The 19,535-nt window shown below is 39.0% G+C and overlaps 1 protein-coding gene across 1 annotated transcript in view; it reads right to left on the bottom strand.

The window, feature by feature from the left end:
* The window catches only part of gpr158a (G protein-coupled receptor 158a), a 94,493-nt gene that overhangs the window by 24,304 nt on the left and 50,654 nt on the right, over window positions 1-19,535 (bottom strand). Inside the window, 2 exon segments of the mRNA XM_082546663.1 lie at window positions 14,957-15,025; window positions 18,914-19,140. Of these exon segments, the coding sequence (XP_082402789.1) occupies window positions 14,957-15,025; window positions 18,914-19,140 (296 nt within the window).

The following is a 19,535-nucleotide window of genomic DNA, read 5'->3' as shown; positions in this document are numbered from 1 at the left end:
TGATAAAAAGATAGCCAGGCTGCCGCCGAGCAACTTGCTGACGCACGTTTGGCTCCACGGGGACAGGAGAGGGCACAGGAACAGGAGTAAAAATGCACAATGGGAAAACACAGCTCAGGACTCCCTTTTAGATAAACTACCAAATAGCATCTGAATCTCCATCACGTGCCAGTTTTAAGACTGGTGTTGTTTGTGATGAGACGGAAACGGGGAGGTGTTATCCGCCACATTCTTCCCTTGAGGGCTGGCTTTAAATGATCTGAATAAGCTGTCATAAAAAACTTTTTTTACACATTTAGCAGTCTGAGCTTCTCTTTTAATGGTGCGATCTCACCTCTGGTTATTTTAATGGCTCACAACAAGAAACAAAAAGTGATGGATATGTACAAACATTTAAGACATCCTTTTCATCCTTCTCTCCTGCAGTCGTGAATTGGATAATGGATGGATGGTGTGTCGTGTTCATCTTACTACAGTTCGAATGACAGATGATGAAGACATTAAAAGGTAATACCAAATCATTTTGATGATCGCTGCTGATACAAACATGGTGGAGAGGTCTAGTTCAATGACTTCAATGACTTCTGGCTTCATCGTACTTCCTTTGACTAACTTTCAAAGTGGTCACACCCATTACTAAAGTATCTTTTTGGATGATTTATCCAATTAAAAATAAGAAAACAAACAAAAAAACTACTGGTAGTGGTTGATGCTGTTTAATGCTGTCTAGCTCAACATTTTGAGGACTTCCTTTTGGAGCCACCCTCATGTGGCCATTTAAGGAACTGCACTTTTTGATGCTTCTCACTTGGCTTCATTTTTCAGCCTCAGAGGTGGTCACTTGTCCACACGTGTCTTCAAAAATTCTCAGACCAAAAGGCAAAAATAAGTCGCTATTGTCAGACATTACCATGACCCTCAGGTTTCATGATGATCTGCAGAAATTACACAATCAATTTATGCTGGCACGGTACTTCCCATCAGTAAGGTTTCTGGGAAGTTACTGGCCCCGATCCTCAGACAGGTTTCTCTTAATGTTAGTGGGTATAAAGAGTAAGATCAGTTTCTGCCCTCCTTCTCTTTTGAAACCTTCCATTAATAATCGATGTTAAGTGCTGGGAATACTGGATTCAGCGTTGTGGGGAGGGGAAGGAAAAGGATCAAATGTTATTGGTGAATATGTGTGTGTGTGTATGGTGTATATGCATGCAAGTGAGGTACAGTATACCTATCTAATGGACATCAATATCAAGGAGACAATTATGAACTAATATCAAGCCTCTATCTCAGCCCCATTTGCCTTGTCGTTTGCTTACAACATAGCAAAGGCTTCAGCTGAGCTGAGCAGTCCACTTTCCAGTTTTACTTTTTTCATTTCTTGAATCTCATCCTATTGCTATTTGAGATTTTAAAAAGTGCTAGTTCTTCTGTCAGTTTGCATGCAACAGATTTTGCAACTAGTAGTGAAGACATTTAGATAACGTAGTTTTTGTTTTGTTTTGCTTTCAGGCAGGTAGGTGAATATGTCCCAGCTGGATAAACGCCTAGATCAAGGGTCAGCAACCTTTCACACCCAAAGAGCCATTTGGACCCGGTTTCCACGCAAACGAAAACACTGGGAGCCGCAAATACTTTTTGACATCTAAAATGAAGATAACACTGTATATATTGTTTTTTACCTTTATGCTTTTTGTGAACAACTAAGGTGTGTTGCTTATGAAATCCATGAAGTGCTACAAAGAAAGTTACATTTTATTTATGTAATTAACACATTTTGAACTCTTAAAGAAATATAACCAAAGGAAAGACACCCAGCTGAACTAAAATGATCCATGTAGCAAACAAAAACTGTTGTGAGCCGCCACCCTTATATCGCCTTTGGGCTTTTGGAGCCTTGACCTGACTTTTAAAAAATAATTGGAAAAAAGCACTATGCTGCTAAAAGATGAAAAATAGATATTTGCAAAATTCTGCCTAAATATGTATTTTACCTGGTTAATGTGTGTGGTGGGGCGTGGTCTACAGAGCCGCTGCAGGGGAGGCGGACGCACCTGAGCGGCACCTGCAATCACGCCTCGCCGCCTTAACGTCTGTGCTATCTATGCTGTTGTTGGTGTGTGTCGGGCTGTGAGCTGCAAAGCTACAGCCGGCTGTATGCGTACAGCAACTGTGTGTGAAAAGGGGTCAATAAAGAGATTCTGAAAAGCGTGTTCATGGAAACATCGTCGGGTCTGCCGTGATATGTTTACAATGGGACTTCTGCTCCTGAACCTCTGTGCACAGCGTCTGCAAATCGGGGCTTTTATCTTTACGCAGGACTGTAAGCTGTCATCTGTGAGGCGTGAGCGGTGTTTGTTTTTAACATAGTTCACGGTGGAGAATAGCTGCTGACATAATGTGGATCCGAAGGTCCATAATTGGCCTACCTGGGGTTGAAAGTCTCGATAAATGCACGGCGGGTACACCGGCTTCCGCAAGTGTGATGCTTATTTTGAGCGATGAAAAAATAATAGAATATATTTGTATTTTTATATTTCAATATCACAATAATCTTCCAATTTAGAACTACAAGTTAAAAAAGAGAACTAACATAAATAAAATACACTTCAGCTAAATACTTCTAATTTATTTTCCCAAACCACACGGCGCCGCACTATAAGGACTAAAGAGCCGCATGCCACAGGTTGCCGACCCCTGGCCTAGATGATGAAGTTTTATCTGCTGGCCTGGTCTCCAGGCTCTGCAGACACCTGACTTATCACAACCTGGTTCTGCACCTGCTCTCTAAAACAAAGTCTTATCATGTGGAAGCTACAACACAACACAAAGTGTTATACAGACATATACCTGAGATGAGCTTTCATATGCAAATATAAATATTTGAAGTTGTAAAAATGCACAACTGAATATTTTTAAGAGTTCTGGAATCTTCTATGTCACTGAATTTTGACTTAAATTACAAAAATCTAAAATAATTTGCTGCTACCTTTTTTAAACAACAAATATTCTTGTTATGTGTTATTATCCTGTTAACCAATTAATAATAACTAGGAGCAGTTGGATATTATGGGACATACACATATGCTTGCTTACTAGTTTGGTCACATAAGTAGTATGTAAAAAAAAAACAATAACAAAAAAACAAAAAAAACAAAAACAATGGTAGTGTCAACAGCTAATGCACTGAGCTGCTGCCACTGGAATGGCTGATTGAATAGTTGAATTACTGAGCAGTTCAACAGGTTTACTTTTCTGTGCATTTTGTACCAGTGGGTCAAGCATCTCTTTGACATTTTCCTTTTCAGATGAGCCACAGTACTAGCTACATATCCAGCATTGCACTAAGTGAGGATGTACAACTATTAACAAAATAATCAACTTCTGTCGGAGTAAAGTTTAAGTAGCTGATTCCCACTCTGCTGGTACATGACATGAAAGAAAACAACCATGGAGGAATCGCTTCCATAGTTCAGTTATAGCATTTCCAGAAACAAAGGCATCTACTGTATTGAAATTTATTTGCTAGTGTTTTGTAATATAAAACATTGTAAATCTGAATGTTATTAAAATACTCAGACAAAAGAGAGTTTTTAGGGATTAATGTTAAATGTTAAGTTTCTATGCTATATGTCAGGACAAGTTATTGCAATTTTATTGCAGTGTTGAGGCTGTCATATTCTTCATAAAGATGAGTGTTAATATTACCCAGAATAATTACTTAATCTAAACTGAACAAGTAAATCAGATTAAAAAAAAAAAGTCTGAGAAGTTGAAAAGTCTTACCTACACGGTATTTTTGAAAACACAGCTTTTTCTATCCGTTTGGGCCTTTTGTCCACACGTAAACGGCGTTTTGGATTACTGAAAATGGAGATTTTTAAAAACTCCTGCCAGGGTGGAGATTTTCGAAAAACTCAGTTTATGCGTTTACACGTGGACGAGGAAAACTGAGATTTAGTCACGCAACGTCAAAGCTGTGCGCCTTTTTTGACGCTGTCCTTCGTCACGTTATTGTTTACCTGAGATGAATTTCTACAATGGCGGATATAGACAAAATACTGTTGCTGATAATCTTAGAGATCTTAGAGATATTTTTTCAGAAATGGGATTTGGGATTTTTTTTTAAACGAAAAGGAAAAAAATCTCAGTTTTCCAAAATACCTGTGTATGTTTGGACGTAGCCTTAGTAAGGGCAAGGCAGATGATTCACAACAACTACTAAAACAGTTTTTTGAGTTTTTCACTTACGGTGGACGAGGTTATGGGTCTGCTTTTGAAATGAATTGGAAGAGAGCAACCTTATGGTCAATGCACTGTGTTTATTTGGATTACCTTTTGGTGCAGTTGAGGATATCTATATTTTATTCTTTCTTTTCCACTTAAATGTTGATGGTATGACATTTAGCACATTTCTCCTAAAAGCCCATTTAGAAAATTATAATGATTAAATAGAAAAATGATAAGAACTGACAATAGAAACAGGCATGGGACGAAATATATGATATATTATTATATATTATATCTATGTTGAACTAAGAAGATCTATGTTGAACAGTAAGGAGCAATGGGAGACTGAAAGTGCAGACAAACATGACACAAGCAAGATTCACTCACTCACCCACTTAGTGATTCAATCAACACTCAGTCACTTAATTTGCGGTTATCTCTCATTCCTAATCATCTCTCATTTCAGCACCCACCAGCTGGCTTCCACACTGAGATTCACTGGGTTGGTTACCCACCAGAAAGTGTCCCTGTTGATAGGACTGTGACGCAAGCCGGCCAGCTGTGGTGTGAGCATCAGCTTTCCAGGGAGCTATTGTGATGTTGGCTACTTTAACATTCTTTGAAGTTTTGTTATGTGTCACCGTTTAAAAGCTGCAGATAGTCTGTGTGATATTTGTTCTTCAATAAAATCCAAAGAATTTAACAAAGGATTTGAACTCACGTGTGAGGTTAACTTTTGCAAAAGGGGCTATAATTTGGGGTTAAACGGGAAGAATGTCTTGTTATTTTGAGTAGAAAAAACGCAATAGGAGAAAATGAATCTGCAGGTTAGAAACTACTTGAGAAGTCTTGTTAAAATGAGACAAAAACAACATTATTATGTAATATGTCATTACTACCATTTGTACAGGTTACTGTACAATAGGTTTTGTGGTACTCGGGTTTTGCTTTTGGATATTTAGACCTTAATGTGACCTTAACTGAAGAAGTCAGTTTTATCCTGTAAATGTAAACAGAACCTGTCATAGCAAACTTTTAACACAAACTTTAGCACTTTTCATTCCCCGAAGGCTTCATGTAAGAATGGCTGTACACCCACAACAAAAATATGACACCCAAACTAGATGCGCCACAGAGTGTAACAAAAATCATTTAGTGCTAGGACGCTTTGGATAATTAGCTCTCGCTGCAGGGCAAAAAAGAGATATTCAGCAAATAACACTTAAAAAAGGAAGTGGGTGGATTCTTTTATCAGACTAATGCAGTTAGAAGAAGCACTCCGAGAAGCAGCAGTGTGTAATTAAGTTGTTATGTGCAGACAATAAAAATGCAAATGCATAGGTGCAGGGTGTTTGGTGCAAAAGGTGAAAGCTTTAGGGATAGATCCACCTTCTTGTGAAGGTCAGGATGCCACAGGATATTGATCGCAGGGGACGACAGACCTCTCCCTTTGTGCCATTAAATCAGTATACTGCTTTCACTAAAGAGCAGAGAGCAAAAATTAACTGTGGTCTGTTTTCTTATGTTTTTAAAATCCTCTGTCTTCACAAAATAATGGCTGCTTAAATGCAGAGACAAAATTATTAGTGAGCTGAGTTCTTATGAAGCATTTAGAGGAAGTTTTCAGGTTATAGGGCAATGAGCTAAAAGACACTAAGGTGCTCTGTACCTCACAGTAACTCACACAGTCAACCAACTAAATGATCACCATTTTTCCTGAATGAATGTCTTTTGTCCTTTCTTCCTCCCCTCACCCCCAACTGCTCACGGCAGATGGCCGCCCCTCCTTGAGCCTGGTTCTGCCAGTGGTTTCTTCCTGTTTAAAGGAAGTTTTTCCTTCCCACTGTCGCTAAAGCGCTTGCTCATAAGGGGCCATCTGATTGTTGGCGTTTTCTCTGTAGTATTGTAGAGAGGTGCTTTATATTACATTACAATATAAAGCACCTTGAGGCAACTGAAGCTGCCCAAAAAAGTGATATAACTCAAAATTTTGAGTTAGTATCTCATTAGTTATAACTGTAAGTCAAAATTTCAACATACTAACCTGACATTTTCACTTACAGATGGAAAAAACTATTAAATTCCAGTAGTGGAAAAAAGCTTCCATATGTGCTGGGCTCAGACCGCACAATATTCTGTCTGTTACTGTTATGGTCTGTGGCACTCGTGGGCTTTGTTGAGGGTTGTTTCACGTTTAAGTGCTCCTAGTTTGTGTTTCATATTCTTAAACTCTAGATTTCTAATTGTTATTATTAAGCTGAGTGGGTCCTTACTTCAGTTCTAGTTTAGTATTTATGGAGTGTGCTATTTAAATTTAGTTTTTGTTGTGTTTTCCTGTTAATTCCTGTTTGTCATTTAACCTGTGATAGACTGGTGACCTCTTTATGGTGCTCCACAGTCTGCATACGAACCTGAATTGGATGAGCATTTAAGAAAAAGGATGAATGGATAGACATTTTGCCCGAGTGAGACCTGTGAGGACTACGACTAAAGCAGATATATAACCTGTCGTTCTCCATAGTTATTACATTAAATAAAATTCAGATATTTGTATTAGAGCTATGGCTCCATTCCCAGACCTCCTGTCTCTCCAGGAAATACCTCAGCACAAACTTGAGCAGATATCAATCACAACAGACGCCATCGGATGCAGAATGAAATATGCGCTGGGAACATGGTATGTTGCAAACCAGCTTGCAGAGCACAGCAACTTTGCATAGCTGAAGCAGGTTAATTAAAACACTATACATGACTGTGTGTAAAGGTATCAAGAGATAAGAGCCAACCCATCAGCTGATGTTAATCTCACATGAAGATTAACCTCCTAAAACCCAAACTCTTCCACGGCATGCATTTTTAATTTCTCTTTGATAAATGGGCCGATTGGGACCTGATGAATGTAAAAACAAAGAATTACCAGATTTTTTTAACCTAATTTTTGTTTCCACATATGAGGATATTTGTTTAAAATTTCGATAGAACAGTAGCAGTATAATGTCCTCGTAAGTGGATATCAGGCCCTTGTAGAGTAACATTGAGTATTTTGGTCTAAATAACCCAAAATGTGATGTGGACGCCAGGTCCTAAGAGGTTAATGTTAGTTTTTGAGCAGTTTTACTGTAGTCACAGCAGTGTTTGCTGAATCATTGTTAGATAGCTTCATACTGTAAAGGTCTTACTATTTATTAACAGATTTTAAAAAATAGCCTGCAACAAACTTTGCGTAATACAAAATTACAGTTTGAATTATTTTCAGGGTTGCCAGCGATGACGGGTATAAGAGCAACATCATCCTAATGGAGCACTTACCGAAATGAAAGTGCAGAAATACAACATCATATATTAGTCATCTGTCAATTATGGAGTATAAACACATCACAATTTAGGTTCAAAAACGACTAACACCAAGCGCTAAAAACATTAGCCAGTTCCAGTCAAAAGAACAGACAGTGCCGAATTTCAGCCTTTTGTTATCACAGTTTCTTTGGAAACTGCTACCAGCTAAAAGGGAGAAAAATGACTTTCAGCCATTTAGTGTGTCTGTCTCCATCTGAGTAGAGAATGGGATTGTGCAGCCTCGGGAATCATTCTGTCACAACAAAGCTCTCACGCTACTTTTAATGTTTTGACATGAAATGGTGACAGCCATGCGGTCCGCCCATGCCCCACTTTGTCCGGTCATCATCTCCTGCTCATTCCCCGACCCTTCTATTTCTAATCTACGAAACACCTTCAGTATGAGAGAGTGGGAGGGAGCTGCGGTGGGAGGTGGAAGCAGAAGAGAGGTGGAGTGTTGTAATAGCAATGGATCCATTTTTATATGAAAGCTGACACTGCCACATGGGAAGGGCAGCTTTCTGGAGGGAGGTAATGGTTTCTTCTCCTCCCGCCGCTCCCTGAGGTGGGCTGAGTGTAAATTACATCCAGCTCAGCCTCTGCTCAGTCAAGACTGGAGCTGACTTGCACCCACCTCCCACATTCCCTTCCCTTCTCATCACCAGTTACAACCTCAGAGAGAGATATTCCCATCTTGCTAGGACACAATGAGACATATCAGAGGAAATAGCCTGCCTGCATGTCATACAACTCTCTTTTTTTCCCCACTCTCTCATAGTTCTTGTCTCTCTGCTCAAGCAAGTAGGAGCACTTGAGCTACAGCAACGCATCCTCAGCTTAGTCTCTGTATGCTCTGGGAGACTCTGGATTTTTCAGAAGGAGGAAAGGAAGTAGAGTATGAAGGGAAGGCTGCACATGCACAAAACAACTCTCCAGATCCACTCAAGTCAGATTGAAAGTGTCAGAGCAGCTTGGATGGCAGGCAGAGCAGAGAAAGGCAGACTAACGGGTGGCAGACTGTGTTTCATGGCCTGTCAGGTCAGGATCCATTATCCTCTGGCCATACTGTTTCTCATTAGCCCCCTGATGCGCTGTGAAGGCATGGCTTCGTCCTGCCATGCATGGCAAAACCCCTAAGTTGGAATGAGGCAGCACCTTGGCCCTCCTTGGCACAAAGACAATGCCGAGATTGGACAGGTGGAAAGACAGGGATGGGGAAAAGGGAGTAATACCCAAAAGACCAGTGGTGGAAAACATGGGGACTCTATAGATTCTCTACTTTGCCCCAACCAAACGACTGAGCAGAAGGTAGAGGACTATAATCTCTTCTATTATGGTTAAACACATTTTTCTTTTTCTTTTTTCTTTTAATATTTATTTAGTCAAGAAGTGAAACTCTTGAGACACTCTTTTACAACTGGATTGTGAAAAGCGTTTGGAACTTTCACAGTGAGGATTTGGCAGATTTTTTTTAAGTAACACCCCAGTCACATAGGTCAGGAGACCAGTCAGCAACCACAAGTTGTTGAAAAAAAAAGTGTTTTCCCTACAACGGCTTGACAAGTTGTTGTTGACTGTCACTAGATGAAATTGGTTGCAAGAAGGTATACAGTGCTACACCAAAAACCCTTCTTGGATTTGATTGGTTCTCTAGCAGATCGCTAAAGTTGTCTATAGTTTGCATTCGAGATGCCAACTTGTCTGCAAATACTAACTGAGTAGTATTGAAACTGAAAAGTGCAGAAGTGCAGTGCAAACACTAAACAAAGACCCTTTGTCTTTGCTAAAGTAAATGTTGCACCTTTTGAAATATGTTGGTTGCAGAGATAAGGCACAACTTTCATTCTGAAGATATACATTCTCAACCAGCATGGCAGTTTCACTCCTGCTAGTTAGTGAAACTTGTAGTTTTAGTTTGGTAGTGTTTGCAGATAAGTCATCCCCTTCCTGTTCCAACATGACTGTCAGTGCACAAAGCCAGGTCCATAAAGACCTATATGAGCGACTTTGGTGTGGAACAACTCGTCTGGCCTGCACCTGAAGAACACTTTTGGGATGAACTAGAATGGAGACTGCGAGGCAGGCCTTCTCGTCAAACATCAGTCTCTGGCCTCACAAATATACTTTTAGGATAAGTCCAAAATTGCCATAAACCCACTCGTAAACCTTGTGGAAAGCCTTCCTGGAAGAGTTGAAGCTGTTATAGCTGCAAAGATGGGCTGACATCATATTAACTCCTATAGATTAAGAATTGGATGTACTTATGGACTTTTGGCAATATAAATAAATATGAAATACTGGTGGGCAGTAAAATTAAAGTAAAGTGGTAAACACAGAATAGAAAACAACAGAAACTCATCAGCTGCCTGGTTATTTAGAAGGGAAAAAAAGAGGAAAATCTAATTAAGACATGATCTCTGGGAAGTGAACTGACCAAAATCAAAAATAGTAAATTTGATATTATCGCTTTATTACCACTTTTACATATGTGTTAACATTTATGAATGCATGAGCAGCAGCGCAGGGGGTGTGGGAGGAAGAGAGCAACAACGAGGGCTGTCTCTGGGGCAGACTGCAGTGGAGTGCACACAAGAAGGGCTGGGAAGCCTCATATGATGCATTTACATGGATGTTACTGGTTATCTGCAGTGCTTTGTTATTTTTTTCCACCAATGGGTGACTTGGGTTTCCTTGCATTGAGTGGGTAAAGGAATCAAGGATGTGATTTCTGCAGGGGAAACCTTATTTTTGGCAAAGGTGATTTCTAATGTGTGTGCATATGCATGTGCATTTTTTCCATAACTGACTACAGAGATGTGGAAGAATTAAAGGAAGTAGATTTAATTCAACCCAAGTAAATAACCTGAATTTGATCATGAAGATATGTTTGTTTCTTTGGATCAGTAGTAGCTATTATATGAGCTTTAGTGTCCCTTGGCCTTAATTTTTCACATCTATAGAGCTCAGTAGGGATTGCCCACTTTTTCAGCATCCCCAGTCCTAAAAGTAAATTTCCCATGAATTCGATCATAGGAAAATAACGGGCCAAAAATAATGTCTAAAATCTCCAAAACTGTTAATTTGACGTCCTTTAAGTTATTAGGTAATTAAACATACTACAAACATAAGCCAGGAAAAGAGTAGGCAAGTACTGAATATTTGACATCACAAGTACTGAGGTGCATTGCTAAGAGCAACAGAAGCTAGAAGGTAGATAGAAAATAACAACAAGTGAAAGAACATCAACACGGATTAAAGTGACACACAGAAAACATGAGTAAATGGAGCACAAGTGAGGCAAATGTGGAAGAGTCTCTCTCTTCTGGAAGCTGTAGAAAACTAAAATAAGTAAAGTCATGTTCAGTAAAGCAGCTTTCTGTATTTCCATGTCTATCTCCCTTACAAGTCAAGTTTCCTATCTGAATGTGTTCCTGGCTCCACCTGAAAGGAAAACGCGCCGATCCAAACAGTCACTTTGCTCCAATCGAAGCCTCACCAACAGCGTCAATAAGAAGCCACAAAGACGCAAACTGGCAAGCTCATCCAAGGATCACATTGTGATTCACAAATGCGTGTCCATCTCTCCATCTCTGCAGCCAGACAGAAATAGTCAGTTTTGGCACTGCCATAGTTTTGCCTCTTTCCCTCTGCACTGTCTGTCCCTCCCTTCTCCCCTTTCATCTCAAAGCAGGAGGGAGTGGGGGGGGGGAAACTGAAGTTATTGCATGTGACACACCCAGGAGAGAAAAAAGGGGGGGGGGAAATCGCATTACTTCACAAAGCTGAATGCCACAGGAGCAGAAAGAGATGTAGCTCTCCTGCTGCTTAATACCAGTGGAAATATTTAAAATAGGAGCAGCGGCAGCAACGGTGGAATATTTCTGAATCTATATTTAGATTGGGAGTGATGTGCCTCGCCCTCGCAGCCATGGCTCATGTGGGATTCACAGGGGAGACATGGAAATGCATCAGGGTGGAGATCAATCTAGCATGCTGCAGAGTAAAATGCAGAAAGATGTCTTTCCCCTTGCACGAACACACACACACACACACAATCGGGCCAATATATCATATATTATCAAAACAAGTTCTGTCGTGTTCAGGCTGATGGCGGACGATCAAACTGAATCCTCCTGCATTTATTCCACAAGAACATTTCAAAGCATTGTAATCTCTAAATGAGGTAGGATTTACAGAGTGAGCTACAAAGTCAAATTCCTTTGTACAGCCTCTTTACAAGCCATCTATTTTTAGCTTCCGCTGCCATCACTACTCCAGCTGGATGCAAGAATATCATCTGCTATTCATTCATTCACTAACCAATAACCTGACTCCCGGGCTTGCTTTCACTCGCAGATTTCAAACATTATTACTTTCCAGGATCTTGTCACAGCAAATTGCATTGATTATTCGGCTCTACATCAGTTGGCTTTAATTACATTTACTTTGCATTGCTTCGCTAAGCATATATCTCCACGTGATTGCGACTAAATTACAATTAGCCAATGCCCCGTGCTCCTGGGAGAAAGACATAATGGTGGTTTCATGTAAATCAATGGCATGTGGGTGTTCATCTGCAAAAAATAATGAGGTACTGCAGAAGCTGGCTGAACAGTGTCACTGATAAACCTGAATTGATTTTCACTGGTATAGATTGCATAACACTGTTAGACATAATTTTTTTGGTAAGTAAAATAAAGAAAGAGCCTTAATCTGTCGCACAGCTTACAGCTTCAGTGGATATTTTACATGGGTGGAATTACATTTATTCTTATTTAGCACTATTCAAAACTTATACCACAAGTGACAATCCAATATGTTTCTTATTTTCTACTTCAATTTCTCCCTGAATTATAAGAAATCCATTTCCAAAGCCCATTAACACACTGAAGAAGCTTTAAATCTTAAAATAGGATCATTATGTTTATTTATATCCCTTAGTTGCTGTCACATTGATACCCTTTTACAGTCTAAGTTGTTCATTTTAAAAATGGACACCATTTCAAACAATCAGGTCAAGAGAATTCCAGTGAGCCAAAAACGTCTAAAATCAACGTGCTTAAAATATGCAACGGGGGTTAGAGACCATCTCAATCTGACTCTGAGTCCTAAAACTAAAAACCCCTCCAATCAAAAACCAATAAAAGCCACAATTTCAACACAGTGTTTATGTCTGTGTTTGTGGGTGACACATATTTCTTAAATAAATCATACAAAATATACTTTGTAACAGAATCAGTTGTCTCTCCACTGAGCTTCTAATTACTTGGAAATACTCAAATGTTTGAAAAAAGCAAAACCATACCAGGTACACACACTGAAAATCAAAAAATCAGACAATGTCCAAAAAAGCCCTTTAAAGGCCTCTGGAAAGCCTGAAAAATTACTGCTCTAGACTACTTTAAAAATGAAGAAAAAAAAAGTGACTCCTTGGAAACAAAACATAAAGAAGAGAAGACTTTTGGACAGTACTGTAGGTATGGGCGAATCAGTATTGACACCAGCATTGGTAATCCAATTGGACTGAGGGGACCAACATTGTTATTTCAGCTTAGACATATCTGAAGTGAACATCTGAAGCCTCAGTAAACTACCAGCATAAAACAGTTTTCAGCCAGCTGCACGTTCTGGAGTGTCAGACCAGATCATGGAATACCAGCAGCTGCAGTCCGAGACTGTGGAGTTAGATCCTGCCACAGTAGAAAACTGATGAGTTCACCAGTGCTAAAATACAAGTGTGGGGATTGCCCAATTGTATATTGATCCCATCAGTGTCTCAAATGGAAGTAAATCTATATCTAATAATAACATAATAATAATATATATTTAAATACTTGGTGTCTAGTAATATATTTAGGAAGCCGGCCCAAATAAATGTTAAATATGTATATACTAAATTTTACTTATTTAGTTGTTTTTTTCCGTCAGTGATACAGCTAAACAATTTAATTCATATTCATGAATATGACCATGTATCTGTTCGGTTTGTATCTGTGAATTTTTATGTTATATTCATTCACTGATGCAGGTATATATTATAATATATAAATGAACATATTTCAGCTGTTTACTTATCATTCTTTTGATTGGGCGCACAGTGCAGTGTTTTTTTTTTTTTTTACTTTATCAAAATCAGTGAGGTCGCATGAGGAAAAATATCAAGCCACCCTTGCTCTAAATGGTCAGTTTTGTTTTATTTTATTCCTATATCACTCTGGGATTAGCTCGTTTCCTTATATGGGCATTTCTGAGACGTGAAGGCGTGGCTTAGTTTTGTTTGGAGAAGCCAGGCGAGGGGCTGCCAATTAGAAGATACTTTCAGGAGGTGAGGATTAAAGAGACAGGAGCCTGGTTTTGTTCAGACAGAGAATGAACTGCAGGACTGTATATACTAAAGATACAACAAATTTTAATGTTAATTGTTAACTGTTAATTATGCAATGACGCTGCAGCAGATTCCAAGATTAGAAATATGGAGGTGGAGAAGAACACAGTAGGTCTTCTTTGAAAGTATCTACTCAATTATTTGATTCCTTGTGTCTTTAAAGCAAAGCGATTAAATGTATGTGTGAAGCAAAGAAAAAAGAAAGAAAGAATTGATCTCTAGATTGATGGATTAATAGATCAATGAATCGGTTAAAGGGAGAGTGCAGCAGGGGTTGGGTGTGGCTGACGTAGCAGAAGCTCAAGTACTAAATAATGAATTTAAAAATAAAAATAAATCTTGAATTCAAGACACTATTAATGATAAGTTTAGTTCAGAACTAAAGAAACTGGATCAAATGATGGTAGTTTGTGTTAAGAATAAATATAAATAATAAAGTCTTAAAAAGGTTACAGTAAAAATAAATTCTGTGTGCTGGTTTTAAATTAACACAATGCGTATGAAGCAGCGTGAGTGGCTGGTCAACAGATGGTAGTGTTGACAGGCTGCTGGGTTCATTGGCCAGCTCTGTGTACAGTTAGCAGGGGGTCACCAACAAGCCCTGGGATGTTAGTCTCTGCCAGTCCCATTTTATCACATGCACACTTCGGCTGTGAAATCCCTGCTTATCACAGCTCCATTCAGCTGCCACCAAAAAAGCACCTGAACAGTATGATTTATGAACTGGGGTTTGCACTGTCTGACAAGGCAAACAATCCCACTTTGTGCCGCTGCTGCAGATATGAAACTTTGTTCTCAGATATGTGATTTTGCTTTAGATGAATGAGCGACGGTGTGAAGTGAAGGTCGAACTGAATGCCAGCCTTCAGTCAAGGAGAACATTTTTATTTTCAGCTCAAAGGAGCATGGCATGTAGATTATCAGCTAACACTTCAAAAAATGATTGCATGAAGAGATCCAAGGCTGCACGGCGACACATGCATAAGCTAACAAGAGTCTCAGGCTTACTGGAAAGTAGAGAAGCAGAGCCCCGCACAGGATGGCCTCCAGCAGGACAAGACCTGATGCTCTGATACTCTGTGGAAACACAAACACACAACAATTATTAAACTTCTGATTTATCGACCATTTAATATATAAGAAATCTGAGCACAAAATAGGAATAATATGTTTAGCCAACTGGTATCAAAGACATTCACAAGCTCAAGTTGTTCATCTTTTACTAGTACAGGGTGGTGGGACTAGTGGTGTTGTTGTAGCCCCAGGGAGATCAGTCAACACATCAAGCTATGATTATTTAACTTGAAATCTGTATAAAGCAGAGATGCAGAGAACCACAACAGCAGCCAAGTCCTGATTCTTTTAGTACCTGTGCCAAATACTCTCAGTCTGGTGACGAGAAAATATAGCAATAGCAAAATCAACTTGTAGCAGTGGACAGAGCAATATTAAACCATTAAACCAACCATTAAAGGATAAGGCAGCTCAGGAGAGACTGTGCTGGTGGAAAATTGTCGTTGGCCGATCCTCCAGGAAGGACCAAAGCCTTAACTAACTATTACTGAGGTTTTATTGGGGCCTTTTCACTGAAGAAAAATCCACCAAACAACCACATTTCAAAGCCATGCAATGGCCATAACACCAAAACAGTGATGTCAAAGAGACTCAAATGCTACATAAAGAGCAATTGTAGTGTTGGGTGGTTTGTCACTATGACCAACTTCAATTACATTACAAACAGATTGCAGAAGAAAGTTTTTCAGTTTTTAATATAAAAACATAAATGGACAGCTTTAATTGTGATGTGTGTGTACCGTAAACAGAAATAAACCAAATAACATGTACAGAACTGCCCACTTTTTAAAAGATATAACAGAAACAGGGTATCATTTAGGCGATTCTGTAAGCCAAAAAGTTTTTATTCACATTAAAAATGTATCACACAGCATGTCAAAATACTCAAGGCTGATTTAAAGAGGATGGAGGTTTGTTCCTTGTTACTTGAAAGAGGAGAAGAGCAAAGCAAAAGCTCCTCCCTTAAGCACTTTTTATAGAAGCATCCACCATTTGCAGGCGCTTTGTGTGCACCTCTTGTGTAAGATATTTAGCAACATATCGTCCTCTAATTGACAAGGCGCTTGAGGGGGGCTTTCAGAGAGCAGAGGACAGCTGTGCCACCCATTTAAAGATACATGCAAAAGAAAGCAAAAGGGCTCTCTTGGTGCACCAGATAAACTTATTTAATTAAATTGCATGAATGTAATTGAAAAGTCTGCAAAGAACTTTGAAACAAAATCTTAAACTTAGTTTAATGACATTAATTGGAATTATATAAGTAGCCTTTAAATTATGACAAAGTCCTGGAGTACCTGAAACATCCATCTGCTTTAATAATGGGGATGATCCTTTGATGAACTCTAGCCGTTGTAATGGCAGAGTCCTCGGGTGTGGAAGACAGAGCAGCTAGAAGTTCCTTTGTCAGGAATGTGGAGCATCTTCAGGCTAAACCTCAGATGTTTGATGCTCAATTCAAAGCTAGTAATTAAGACACTTAACTGACAGAAACAACGGGAGCAATGGGAGGCTGAAAAGTTCAGAGATTTAATTAGGTAGATGTTAAACTAAAGAAAAAATGTTTGAAATATTAACCATACAAAATCAAGTTTTGTGTCTTGACATGAATATATATTTATTTTTTTGTTCCAAAACACGAGACATTGTACGGTGTATTCAGGTAACACTGAACAGTGGGAGCAGTCGCAGTTTTCCCCATATGGTATCTCACTTTTTCTTATCCTGGAAAAGTACACAATACACACCCCGTCTCCTTCTGCTTTTTGTGGGAGTTTTTTCTTCCCACTGTCGCAGAAGGGTTACTTGATTGGGTTGTCTGGCTGTTGAGGTTTTCTCTCTAACATTGTAGGGTCTCACACCTGAGTTGGCTCCTGTAGTGAAATGAAACTGAATCTCCTGTTTGTCTGCTACGGTTTGCAGATCCCAGCAAGTGTAGCATCCTGAGTGTGTGTTGAGGTAGTTCTGTGTTTTGAGTCGCAAAGCTTTTGAATATTAGTATTAATATATAAAACACTCTGTTTCTAATGCATGTTTCATTTTCCGGCATATTAGAGCAGTGATGCTCAGACACCATCAACAAATTGAGTTGCTAGACTGATGAGGAATCTGTGTCATCAAAGTGCTGCTTAGTAAATGACTAAAATATAGTCTTGCTGATAACTAACAAATGTAACTCAATGCCCTCCACAGCATTCTGACGCTAGTCTAATTCTGGTACTTGAAAACTCCAGGACTGATTCCTGGAGGATCGATCTCTGTCTCTCTTCCACAGCATGTCTTTTATCCTGTCGTCCTTCTCTCACCCCAACTGGTCGCGGCAGTTGGCCGACCCTCGCTGATCCTGGTTCTGCCTGTGGTTTCTTCCTGTTACAAGGGAGTTTTTCCTCCCCACTGTCGCCAAAGTGCTTGCCCATAGGGAGTCATATGATTGTTGAGTTTTCTCTGTATGCATTATTGTAGGGTCTACCTTACAACATGAAGCGCCTTGAGGCGACTGTTGTTGTGATTTGGCGCTGGATAAATAAAATTGAATTGAATTGAGTTGAAAAGCCAAATCCCACTTTTAAAAAAGTAGTTACGTAGATCCAAGAAACAAAAGAATCACCAAAGAGATGCTACGAATTAGACTGAATTTGTAATTCGTGTAAGTAGTATGTACTACTTCATGTACGGAAAGTATAGACTTAGAGAGGGTTAGAGTCAGAGGTTACGGTTACATCACAATAACATGAAAAAATGAATGAGCTCTTTTGATCAACCACAAAATTTGTATAGGTATCCTCACCCAGGCAAAAAAAAAAAGGACAACCGTTGTATTTGAACCCAAACCACAATATTTTTCTACACTTAACAGAATAGTTTTTTAAGCCTTTAAGTCCATTTAAAATCTCAAACCTGACTAAGTCTCTAAATTCCTCCACTACCAGCACATCCAGCCTGTTTTCTTTTTTTTTTCACTTTTTAGATAGAAATTGAGATCTAGAAAGGCGATACAGTAGATACAATGAGATGAAACTAGGAGGAGGATGATCCACTGTGGCGACCCCTAAAGGGAGCAGCTGAAAGTAGGTATGGGGCTTGTCAAATGAAAAAGCTCATTCAGGCAAAGAAAAACCAGACAAACACAAAAACAAAAATAAACGTGACTAATTCGCAAACTCATGCCATGCTCGAGTAAGAAACGAGTAAAATACAGTATTCTCCACGTTTGCTGATCATTCACTCTCTGTGACTGATTATAGGACCCCACCGTACCACAGGCAGCACTCTTGCATGAGCTAAATCTCAATCTTTACTTTGCATCACATCTTACATTCATACTCTTCTTTTTAAAGGTGCATGGTCTCAAGGTCATGTAAATAATGTAAAACTTAGTGAAGTTACTAAATTAAGCAGGGGATTTCAACCAGGTGTCATCATTCAAATATACATATAAACCACGCATCATAAGTAAAAGATTAAACAGATTGAATGGTGAGTGGTCTGATGTATGAATCAAAGTAAATGTGCTTTTGTGTTTGCAAACTTTGGTCGTGATCCAAGGTGGTGATTTTGACTTGATCTGAAGTGTTCGATTCATTTGAAATCATTTCAAAGCTTTATTGTGACCACCCACATTTGGAACTACTGTTTATTAGTTCGAGCGGGCTTTGATGACCATATGGCCTATAAAACATCAAACATGTTGATGTGATGTTGCAATTGTGAATTAAATTAGTGTAGATCTCTCTTATCCACTGTTGAGTCACAAAACTTTAGCTCTTCATGGCATTAATGACTACATTCTTGGTTTAAAACACATAAATATGATTATATTAAAGAAGAAGATGCCCTTTAATACCAATTCAAGATGACGTATCTGGAAAATCATTGTTTTATTATAACACCTACCTTATTCCTACGAAAGTGGTATATAAGGACCATGCTAATGAAGACGATCAGCATGCAGAGGCACTGGAAAGAGACCACAGCCATGCGAAGAGCGCCATCCTCTTGTACCACACAGGGGGTGTCATCTTTACAGTAGGCACAACCCTGCTGGCAAGGCAGGCAGTCACTGGAAGATCCCTCCTCTGTGTTGGGACTGCTATCTGCAGGTTTTCCCTTCCTCCCCATTCCTGTCAAAGAAAACATTGAAAAGAAGAAGTCCCAAAATCTTAAATACTCAAAGAAACAAACACTAAATAAAAACTCTCACAGGCTGATTTCATATTTTTTGTGTGTTGCAGGACAATTATAGCTACATTTTTAATAATAATAAAAAATAAATAAACGGCCCGAAATACTGACACAATAACCCCGCCAACAATTTTCTGCAACTGAAGTTCATTTAGGCTAAAGTAGCACATAAATTAGTGCATTTAATAAAAATTAAAAATACTAAAAAATATCTGAATTCAAGAGCACAATGTGCTGAATAAATACATTTCTGAAATATTAAATGCAATTCCAACAGCTAAAAGTCACGGATAAATATTTAATGGATAAAATGACAAATAATTTTAGCTTATTC

The sequence above is a fragment of the Aulonocara stuartgranti genome (genome assembly GCF_965226115.1).
Source record: "Aulonocara stuartgranti genome assembly, chromosome: 9".
NCBI classification, from domain to species: domain Eukaryota; kingdom Metazoa; phylum Chordata; class Actinopteri; order Cichliformes; family Cichlidae; genus Aulonocara; species Aulonocara stuartgranti.
Note: the sequence above shows the minus strand (reverse complement) of the source record. Positions and strands in the feature narration are given on the sequence as shown.